Source organism: Pecten maximus, chromosome 10, assembly GCF_902652985.1.
Source record: "Pecten maximus chromosome 10, xPecMax1.1, whole genome shotgun sequence".
Classification (NCBI taxonomy): Eukaryota; Metazoa; Mollusca; class Bivalvia; order Pectinida; family Pectinidae; genus Pecten; species Pecten maximus.
In genome coordinates this window covers 7,854,167-7,866,282 of record NC_047024.1, presented here as the reverse complement: position 1 = coordinate 7,866,282, position 12,116 = coordinate 7,854,167, and the positions used below count along the sequence as shown (strand labels likewise).

The 12,116-nt window shown below is 33.9% G+C and overlaps 1 protein-coding gene across 1 annotated transcript in view; it reads left to right on the top strand.

Moving 5' to 3' along the window:
* Positions 1 to 9,470, top strand: part of LOC117335805 (meiosis 1 arrest protein-like) — a 79,551-nt gene extending 70,081 nt beyond the window's left edge. The window contains exons 8-13 of the mRNA XM_033895999.1: positions 1,163 to 1,242; positions 1,841 to 1,981; positions 6,256 to 6,357; positions 6,775 to 7,011; positions 8,161 to 8,286; positions 8,673 to 9,470. Of these exons, the coding sequence (XP_033751890.1) occupies positions 1,163 to 1,242; positions 1,841 to 1,981; positions 6,256 to 6,357; positions 6,775 to 7,011; positions 8,161 to 8,286; positions 8,673 to 8,849 (863 nt within the window). The 3' untranslated portion in view covers positions 8,850 to 9,470. The remainder of the gene's footprint in view (positions 1 to 1,162; positions 1,243 to 1,840; positions 1,982 to 6,255; positions 6,358 to 6,774; positions 7,012 to 8,160; positions 8,287 to 8,672) is intronic.
* The last annotated feature ends 2,646 nt before the right edge of the window (positions 9,471 to 12,116 follow it).

Genomic DNA, 12,116 nt, shown 5'->3' with positions numbered 1-12,116 from the left:
AAACAACAGTGGGATTAGTGCATCATCAACATAGATTAAAACATGTACGATTTTTTATGGTGATTGTCTGGGTTGCTAATGGCCACGTATTCAATTAAGTCGTTCATTTTATGTGAGTGAAAAGTGGAAGGTGAATTCTTTGATCGCTATTCCAAATGAATCCAATGTGTAATTAATCAGGGTTGGAATTTGAATAAAATCGTTGACTTTTCAATATTGTTACCATGGATACACCCAGTAGCTGGTTTTAATCGCTATTGTGTGTTCAGATTTCGGATTGACATATACTTCAACAAATATTTGAAATGTGATATCTAATTTACCATTAAGCTTATCCATCCTTACTCTGGTTTTCTAGATAGATGATGAGAATATTAGCAACAGGAGGAAGCCATTTATTAGCTCTGTGAAAAAACTCAGTTGACATGCAACCTCTAAGTAAACATTATAGTTATTCTATCAGATAATAGAAATGGCTGCTAATCTGAATATAATCAATGTATTTTCATCAAGGGACTTCCTCTAGATACTGTTGTTTTATCATCAATCCTATCGGCTAATGTCAGGTAGGCCTGTCACACTAAGGGCAGTCATCGTAGTGTTAATCGACAGTGCAATTTATGTCATTAGAAGGAAAACTAATGATTGGAGGATGGATGACAACTTCCATATGAAATGTTGGTTACCGAGGTGAATAAGGTTTACACTGTGACAAAGTACAAAGAACACAGCGTGTAGCCACATGTAATACCAACAATTTTCATTACTAACAACATACAATGTACTAGGTATTTTTCTCGTAAAATTTCACAACGGGACTTAAAATATCGCTATGGAAAGAAAAGATTAATTAGTGTACATAGTTTTAATGACATATAAGATGGATCCTCCGACAGACTCGGATTAGCGTTTCACTTGCACATGTACTTTGTATTATAAAAACACATATATTGTCAAAATAAAACTACTTATCTTATAACGATTGATATTATCGCCCAATTTATATCTAAATATGTTTAGAATATTATATACATTGTAGCACATATACATATTTTTTCCACCTAATTAGCAAACGATTCAAAGAGTACTTAAATATGATTCTATCGCAATGGTCATTGGTGTTTACAGGAAAGTAAAATGATTGTTTAATTTCGTATTACAGCTAACACTGATGTTGTCATTAAGTGTGATTTACATGAGAGAATGATTAACCCGGCACAGCTACCCTTTCACGGTCAATTTGTAAGTAAGTTTCTTTCACGGACAATTTGTAAGTTAATTACAATAACTATGATATATATCAATTTAACAATTTCCAAAATTGTAAATAAATTGCTATCTATAACTAATAACCTCTTTGTTCATCAAGACAGTTAAAATCTAAATGTTTGGTAAGTCGATTTCGCCGATTAAAGAGAGCTTCATTGGATTGGCGGGGACCCAATACGAGTCGTCAGCAGCGGCTGTTACTGGGAGTATTCCATAATCTTCATTGTGGAGAATAAAAGCCAAGCTGTGTCTTGTTGTTTGTCACAAGAGATTGCAATACACGGGATAAAGGCGACCTTTACTTGATTTCTGTAGCAGGTTATCAAATCTACCGTCACATGATTTATATATTGCCATTGCTTTCATCTGACTCCAATTATCCTATATCCAAAATTGTAGCACTCAACTTTCCATATTGTAACGTGTCTAATAGCTCATTTTAATTTTCCTAACGTCTGGATTAACACACTATGACTCTTCTAAATCACTAAGTCGTATGAGGGGGAAACAGCTTTGTTCAGTCATAATTCGATTATGATATGTTGAGTTACTAATCAAAATATATTTACAGACCTTGCATCCTGACTCAGCTATGATGAAAACTTTCCCAACAACCAGCAAAGCTCTTGGCATAACATTGCCGATATTCCGCATACAGGTGACTGGATTAATGAATGCAAGTTCCATGTGTGATTCCATCGTCTTCGGAATGGTAGGTACAATATATCTACTACCAGAAAATATGTAGATGTAAAGGAATGATTAATATAATTCTTCCGTACCTTGAGGTGTGACAGAGAAATCTCCTACCATTGAGGGTGCAGAGGACAATAAAAAAGCTACCCAAGATGATATCATTTCAGAATAGGCTATACATTGTGTTATAAGATTAGGAACGATTTTGATAACAAGACCTACATGTATCGTTTGTGTGGCAACATCATATAAAATTAGAACGAAGCTGGTTTATCTTAGATTGTATAGAGAATGAAAATTAATGTCGTCGAAATTTTTTTTAACTAGATCTCGGCAAAGGCTTGTAATTCCACTGGGTTCCATGACCTCATTCATTATCTCTTTGAAATCAAGGCATGGATTAACTTAAGTCTTACGAATGTCCTCATTCGTATACGTTCCAAACGAACGCAAACGTAACCAGCGTTCGAACACACGGCAATATTATATATGTAATGCTTTGTTTTGATAACATTGATATCGCTGATTCTGCGATCAACACCAATCAACCAGATCAACTTTCATTCCCTGCCCCGCAGTTAGTAATATGATTACAGCTGATCAGCATTGATGTATATGTTGGATAAGAAAAGAAAAGTAGCTTTTCGGAAATATATATCATCTATCTGTATGTCCATACAGATAAATGAAGCTTCGTTTTCTATTCCATACGACACATTCCGTATCTCTTTTATTTTCAAATATTGGTCACCCGATCGTTCTTAAGCTTAGCGTTGTGTAATATGTATCACGCATCGCACTATGTGTGCACAATGTGCGCATCACGGTTTTGTGCGTTGTGCAATCGCACCACTGTATTTGATTGGCAGGATCTAAAACATTTATAGATATACCCGATGAATGAAACACTCAGGGATTGGTTGAGAGCTATTATCAACGGGGAATTTAAACTTCGAGTATCCCTCGTGTGGAGATATCTCCGCCATACGGAATCAGATAGACTTATCGTTCGCGACACGGAACCATCCGAGGTGTGCCGAACACAAACATCAGCAAAAATGGCAAATCAGCCAGAAAGCAGAAGGCGATTTCATCTTGCTGAACTCGATGCATATCACAATGTAGTATGATGTTACAGGTAAACATAATTATCTGTGAATAAATTATCACAAAACACAACAAACAAATTATTGAATGTTCATTTCAATGTACCAAAAACTGATAAAATTCTCATTGTAAAATGTTATTTGTTATTTGTTTTCTTATCTTTATAACATTAATTTGGTATAGTATGTGTTGATTCTGTATTTCGGTATAATAACATTATAGGTATTTCCCTGGTTGTAATGAGATATAACGATTTGTTCATCCAAGGTATGTCATATGTCCCGATGTCGTTAAATATATACTAACTAATACTGTCTGAAAATATACCTTGCTTTGTATTTGTGTATACATCAAAACGACTTTATATGTTGAGGGTCGTTTTGAGTATTGCAGTGACCGCGGTTTATCACACAACCGGTCGGATTTTTTCTCCCTATGAAGAAACGCACCCTTTGTTAAAGGGACGCAGTATATATTGCTATTCCAACTGAACCGGCGACCACGAGATCGCGACTCTGATCATGTTACAGTAGACGATTCTAGTGGCTGGTGATGCGTCGGTAACAAACATTATTCCGTAATTACGACGAATACCCTTATCTCATCTTTCGACATCTAGATGGGTTATAGACACCGTGGTATACTCCCCGTTAGTTGAATTAAGGTATATGTCCGTACATCATTTTTGTGCGATAACGACAGCCCTGAGACAATTTGATCGATATTTAATTCATTTTAATCCGTTCACTGTCAATCTGGCATATCCTATTAGTCGGCTATGTCATGTTTTCTAACCCTGTATTAGCTTCGGCTTGTTTTCACTGTCTTTCTTCAATTAAGCGACAAACATTTGGCTTTCATCATTGTGTACGGAACAGACTGAACCTTCAATAACGTCAGCGTGACATTGATTTGCCCACAGAGGCCTATTCGTATATGCAAGTGTGTTGAGTGAGAACTCGCGGAGTGCTGAAGAATTGGGTTTTTGTATATGCATGATTGATTAAACTTTACAGAAAACACAAGCTATTCTTATTTCAGCGAGTCAAGTTTGGTAATACGTTATATATTATTTATGTCAAATTTTCAAATCGATTTTCAAAATCTCTGTCACAAAATTATTATATCTAGATTCACGTTGCACATTTGAATCCCAGAATACGATTGATTCAGTTTGATTGAATCTACGTTTATATTGAAAAACTTAATAATTTCGGAATTATTCATTGTATAAAATGGTTCCCTCTGCGGCTTTGATTTGTATCTATGTGTGCGTTTTTAGTCTTTCATCTATTAGGCCAAAACAGATTGAAAAATCTACAAAGCATCAGTATATCAATGGTTATCTAGTATGTTTGCCGTCGTCCTATAAAATATGAGTTATTTGACGAAATAGTTGTATGACACACTTTCATATCATTCAACTGATGCTGTATGTTTTACTATAGGAAATGAGATATTCCTTTAGTATATATTTATATAAATATATTTCAAAAAAATAATTATGGGCAATATAAGTCGTTACTATTTTTTGATATTCATTACATTGTATACATTCATCATTTTTTGATATATATATATATATAAAGTTTATTTATATCGATATATATAAGTTTTGGATTTATTGTTGCCCACTCTTGTGTTGTGTGATCCCAAATGCCTGTAATTCTAAATTGTGCAGTAGTAAAGTATTAAAGACACTGACAAGGACTGTGAACATTTTCTAATCTTCTTGTCAAAAAGAAATCGATTTGTTTCATTTTACAGTTTCATAAAAGTCGGAGAGACCGACCATGTCATGACTGCAATTCCAAACACTTTAACAGAGTTTAAACAGAGTTTCGGAATAGTTTGTTACCAAATGTCACGATTTCCCAGTACTAATATAGAGATAGAAGTTGATACAAAATATGATCTGTCATAGTGATGACCATGCCATATAGTAATCGGATTTCTTAGTTTCTGCGCAATAAGATAACTTTTTGGTCGATTGCACACATAGCTACATCGAAGGGAGTGTCTACTTTGAATAACTTTTCAAGCCCAAAGGTCAAAGTGTAAGGTAACTGCAACAAATAGGTTTATGTACAATGTCTTAACATTGCGAGACCCTTTCTGAAGTGTCAGTTGTCTAGGTGGCATATGTCCTTTTCCTTTTGCGACAAGAAAATCAATATGTTTGATGTACATTAGTATGTATGGCAAAACATTTCACTATCACCATCCTAGTTTTCAATTGAATTAGTGACATAACAAGGATTTTACGTAAATTCAAATGGCTGATATCGTTGATATAACTATAAAAGCCCTTTCTTGAACGTGCGGTTGTTTCTTGAAATATTCAAGGTCTCCCGTAAAGGTTCCTCTGTTCCTCATCAATTCAAAACGATAGTATGAGCCAATATAATACTTGTCTTTATAACAGCGATGCCTAAAACGTACCTACATCTACGAGGAAAAGAACATTGATATCGCTCGTGCCTATACAAAACGTAAATACCAAGTTTCTGCATTCGACTGGCAAATGTTTTTTTTCGGTGTGTTAATTGTATCGTCATATTTCATTTTTGCTAATTTATGGAGACTTCCAAAGGATTTTCATTACTGTTTTAATTTTGCTCACGAAATAATTGCAGGTAGATTCTGATTAAACTTATTCGACGGATATTTCATCTTTTATGACAGACTGGATTTTGTCGGTATCAAAGTGTCGTATGAAATTTCGTCTAAAGTCATATCATATTTGTCACGTATGTTAGAATACGTTCTCAAATTAATTTATGGTGTACTTCCGCCTCGGATAATATAATGACACAAACAAACATAATTATATAATCTGGAGGGATAACTATTCAGGTTAAATCCATGCCACTAATCTCAATGTCGCATATTGAAATTGCATATGTAGACGTACTAATCACTAGCTCTTTGATAACCATATCACATTTTCAAATAGGGTCATTACATAGAAATTAATACTTAGAAATTGTTTAAAGAGTATAATTGCTATCGCATTAGATTAAGCTATTATCATTAAATAGATATGAATAAATAAATAATGCAGATTGTAAAGTTTATACGATCTACTACTTTAATTCAAATTATGAGACATGACATGATATTACTTTCTGATCAATCTTAGGATCATCAATTGCAATAACAATTTATCGTATATAATTACAGCCGATGATAGCACAACCTACAGCATGCTGGAAAATTGACTGGGATGACCTGGAAAAGAATCAACAAACATTTCGATGTCTAGTGCATTTGTTACTGGAAAAAGTATAGTTTATCATTGGTTCTATGTAATAACATATGAGCTGTACATTTCACAGTAGTATAGTTTGTGTGATTTTAACTTTTTTTAGAATGTTGTAATACCGTTTGAAATTAAATAATTTGATCTTCATTTAACAACCATTTCTTACATTTGCTATCGCCGTTTAACAGGTTAAAAATAGATCATCCTTAATATGCACAGGAAATATCAACCTGTACTTTAAATGCTCTTGAGCGATATGTACAGATGTTCTAATAATAATTAGATGAGTTACACGGTACATAACAGCGAACAAAATTATTACTTAATATAACAATCAGAAACAATAGGAATTATGTGATATATCAACGTATAACGTCTGCAAGTAAAAACGTGAATATTAAAGTATTTCCAACTGTAATAGAACTATTTTTTGACAGGAAATGGTAATGTTGGGTCAGCTTGAGAACGTGCTGCCGAATACCTCCACAAAACGGCCCCACGGACAGACCGAGGACAAGCCTCAGGGGTGTTTAATTTTTTTACCTGCTGAAAATGGATCTCTGCTTGTGAAATCGGTGGCATCTCAGGAGCTATTGCTACCGTTTGAGACACCTTCCGTCGTTGATAATTGGTCAGATGATGCCATTCAGACGTTACGGTCATCGCTTGATAAGGTACATAGAACTCATGTTAGCTTACCAAGGAATGAACTCGGCAACATATTTACAGTAAAATCGAGGGAATGGTTGTTTTTTAAAGTTCAATACCAAAATGATGTTTATATTCGTTGTTCGTATTAGCTGATTTAGTATTAATGTAATTGACATTTACGATATGAACCTAATCAAACAGTGCTTCGAGGTCTATATAGGACCTTTGCTGCATATTTTGAAGATGTTGAATAAGTGTATTCATGAATGGGTGCAAATAGCCCAGTCCAAATGTTTCTATCGATATTTCATCGTCCTAGGATTGATATGTGGAAGCAAATTTTAATTGAAGGCGATAAGAGGAGTTGGTTTTTTGATATTATCATTTTGGTATAAATTTTGAAAGGCATACTGTTATTTGGTGTTAGATGTCCTGCAGGGTTATACCATCCCCCTCCCGGAGTCGAAATGAAGTTGTTGTTTTTTGTTTGGGAAAAGCCTGGTTTTTTTACTTCAACTTTAAGTTTTTAGTGCAAGTGTTGAAAGGCATTAACACCTTTTTTATGATTGTACTAGGGTAATTATACTTGACATTAGAGTCCCTGTGGGGTTAGATTATCTCATCCAGGAGTTGACTGAAAGATAATTGGGGAAAAAATTGCTTTCTGACATGTTTTGGACATTATTTGTTATTTATTGACAAACATTTGTGAGACGAGTTATGCTGTTCTACAACAGCTCTTGTTAATGTAACAAACTAGTTTCCTTTCACGTAACTCTCCTTTACAATTTTGAAGTAAAAATGACCATTAGATATATCTGTCTTAAATGCTATTTTTTAACAATTATGAAAAAAATATAAAACACTTCCAATGATTCTTGTATAAATACTGTATTGATAAATAAACTTAATCCAATATTTGAAATTAATAGTGTACATGCACAGAATGATTTGAGAGTGTAGTTCAATAAGCTTCATCTGGCGTAATAAAACACCGTGTATATACTGTTTATTGGTTAAACATACCCTTAAATAAACACATAATGATTTTGGGAAAATGTGTTACAAGAACGATATCACTTTTATAGACCAACATCTGATTAATATCCAATGATTAAATGTGTCGAGCAAATGAAGAAATTGAAAGATAACGGAATTGAAACTTTTTTCAGTTGGAAGTGATTGACGTTTTCAATCCACTCCTATGGCCATGCCGTCTTTATGATTGTTTAAAATCTAAACAAAAGAAGGCAGATCCCAGACAGTCAAAAAAGAGACAGGACATCACGCCGACTCCAGTAAGTATATCGGATCAGGAGCTAAAAACAATCTTCATGTGTGTCTGATTAAAGGTATTCTAAAGGGAAGTATGTTAGAAATCACCGATATCACGTAGTGATCCTAATTTGTGGTTCACACGCCTGCTCATTTCCATTTTATATATTTAAACATTGTATGTTAATTATAATTTAAAACGTAATCAATGGACATGTTATAATATAGTGGTTGATCCTAATCTTGAGACTACTGACTGGACTTGAATTTGCGTTCCTGTTTATAGTCTTGCACGATTTCATTTTTATTGTTAAGATGTAATGTAAACAAACATAATGTCCGGAACATTTGCGGATATATTAATGTGTTATAGAATGGTTTAATTATAACATTGGTTTTATTATTAAAGGGATCGGTCTCCAAATCATTGGCTGTTCCAAACATTCAACGAAATAGGACTTCCGTGTTTAGCCCTGCTGTTTCCGGCCCCAGATGTTCAAATCCTCGGATGATGCAATCAAATACCGACAGGTTTCAACACACATTTCACGGGAAACCTCTTTTACCATTCCCGACTGACCTATGATGTTTTTAAATTTTCATTTTGATCTTCATCATAACGGGGAATCGTCACAATTTTTTCGTGCTCATGTTATGCCGAAAAACAATTCGCTGAACTATTTTTGGTTTTGTGCAAAGGATTGTATACATTTCACTTTAGTTTATTAGCTTTTGTGATCATTCAAGAAATTCAACCAATTCTAATCCAGAGTGTATGGGAAAATACGATTGATTGGAACGATATTTGTAATGATGTAATAAAAGTTATTTTAATGTTGCATTTTTTGAAGTTTGTTAGTTAATATGACGTGTTTCATTTAGAATCAATGTATTTTAATTATCGCCGTGGGTTAGATTAATCCTGTAAAGTGATTTACTTGGCATTTGAAATTGATTAAGGAGATTAAAACCTCAGTCAATGAACTTTATTATAGAAAGAGAATTATTCGTCATTACTGAATTCGTGTTTCATGTACATTTCAATAATTATAAGTGAAGTATTCAGTTTTATTTTGAGCTCAGTAGGTGAAGTATTCGGTTATAATTTTGAGCTCAGGAAGTGAAGTATACAGTTTTAATTTTGAGCTCAGTAAGTATTTGACAGTTGTTATTTTAAAATTAATTATGTAATATTTGTTTTTATTTCAAAAAATTGCTAAAATAAAGTACAAGTTTAAAGTATTTTTTTGTGTTCACTACACTGTGTATCAACATTATTGTTTCAGTATTCTTTAACTAGTAATCTTTACATTACAAATCTTTATATTTTATGAATATTTCCTTCCATTGCAACGTCAGTCAGGACTTTATTTTTACTATGAATAGAATTAGGATTATTAACAGGCTTTTCCAGAACATTATAGCTGTAACACTTTCGTGTGCCCCTTATTTCCTCCTAGCTGATTAACCTCATTATGTGTGCGAAACATTCAAGGTCATTGCCCATCAAGCATCGAAACACTGTACCATTCATTTATGGGATTGCGAACTCTTGATAAATCCATTTCATTGCATTGAATATTTGAAATACATAAACATTTATAGGAAACATGGTGGGTATCGGACCGGTTTCGATTGCCCTAAAATTGCTTTGATGACGGTGCATTTATTGTTCCTTTATCCCTAATCAATAGCTCTTCCGAGTTTTAAAGCTTGTCCAGGATGCTGAAATCTCTAGGTTTGGGTTCGTTTCAATATTTGAATAGGAAATGATACCTTTTATTGACGTCGGAGATACCTTAAAATCGAACAAATTCTGTGTTCATGCAAATTTAACTTGCGCATGAGTGAGTAACTAAGAATGATATGCGTTATACAACGTCATACCGTTAAAAGAATTCACCTGACACTAGAACATGCAACTCATGTCAGAGGTTTAACTACCACAATTACCTCAAACATGAATTATGTCGTTTTCATGATAAGCTATAGTTTGAGTCAAGTAAGTTCTTCTGCATCGAGAAAGGGATTTTGATCATATTTGGTCTGCAACATCGTTCGGCAACTAGTGTATAACTTAAACGTATATTCAGCTTGAGGGACGTGGCTAAATAGTAGAAGGGAAATTTGATTATTAAAATTTGATCTTTTGATATTAAAATAGGTTTAATTATCTTTTGAACCAAAAGGCTTGATGTTTGTAATAGGAAAACATCAAATTATGTGCATCTAACCAAGGGGAGGATCCCAAATTTGGCAATTATTTGTAATTTACTTTAATGAGAGTGCTTTGTCTTAATCACTGAACTATTCATGTGAGTGATGCATGCCTACTCGTATTATAAAAGAGAGGCACGAACAGAATCGAATCAAGAAGGGTAAATGTACAAGTGTTGGATCCCTAAGCTTTAAAGAATTTACACACGCGAGAAATTTATTATTTTATCATTTTTAATGAGAAAGTTGAAGTTAGTCGCCTCTTTCGATCAAATTTAGCCCGATACATGCGTAATCTCGTTTAACGTTCCTGCAAGGTGTCCGACCAATGCCCGAGAGTAAAAAAGCAATGCAGACACATTACTATACTACATAGTTTTAGCCAAAGTTCAATAAAAAAAAAAAACGGTACTCGGTGGGTGTTCATGGAGTCCATAAGAGGAGTAAAGCAGAAATTAAATCTATATTGATGGGATAATGTCATAACCAAAATCACGTATTTGTGTAATTATCATTTTATAGCTTAGTGTAATGCATTTTAAATCAGAGACAAATACTCCCACAATTCAGTGGGAAAAGGATCGATTGTCATAAAATGGAAGGTTTACGACAAGCAAAAATGACGACTAGACCTTCTGCTGATTATATCAACGCTATGAAAGCGTTGTCGTAAGCAGATTAGGTTATTAATATCGGTAGTTAATTAATTACAGTGACTTGATCTCCTTACAGAGGAGAACAGAGATAATAGATTTCGTGGTCACTAATTCTGTCATATTGTAAGGGATGACACAGACAGCGATTGCTCGTGGTGATTGATACTCATACGTCACTTTACATGAAGGTTACAGTCGAGTATCCTTACTATATCATATTAACATCGTTACGGACTCGTTGTATCATTATGATATACCGATCGATACTTTCTAAATTCATGTCTTCGTTTTCTATCTACTTTTAAATGTTGTCCTAATGTATTGATAATATGCTGGATAGATATTCCGACTGACTAGATTTTGATTAAATTTGGTCTTGACCATAATGAGGAATGTGGCGCCCATGGAGAAGAAGGGGCGGGCCCAATAGAAAAAATGTATCAAGTTTTGATCCGTCCTCATTAAGAATGGCAGAATTCGATCTACATTCGGTTTGAAACATTGTTGGGAGAGGTAGTTCATGAAATTTCGAAATATTGGTACCACAGTTTAAATAAGAGTATTTTGCGTTGATTACTGAAATATTCAGGTGAGCGACGCAGGCCATCTGGGCCTATTGTTATTGAGTTTTTATGAGTTCAGTCGACTGTTATATATAAAGTTTATGCCCTGTCAATGTCGAGTCCTTGAAGACGAAACGGCTTTATACTGCAGTTTAATTAGGTTTGGTCATAGTATATCTTACCCTCTTATTGTATTAAAATGTACAATATCTTGTTTTATCGGTATATTTTTTATCGATGTTTTGTTCATGTATATCAGTGTTATCACAGTTTGGTGAGGTAAACTATAATAACATCATAGTTACACAGAATAATCACGTGACGAGAGCATGGATGCTGCACTCATTTGTTGTTTATATCAAATATATAATGGTTCGGTGTATATAGTTGACTATTTCAAGCCATTGAATGTCCATC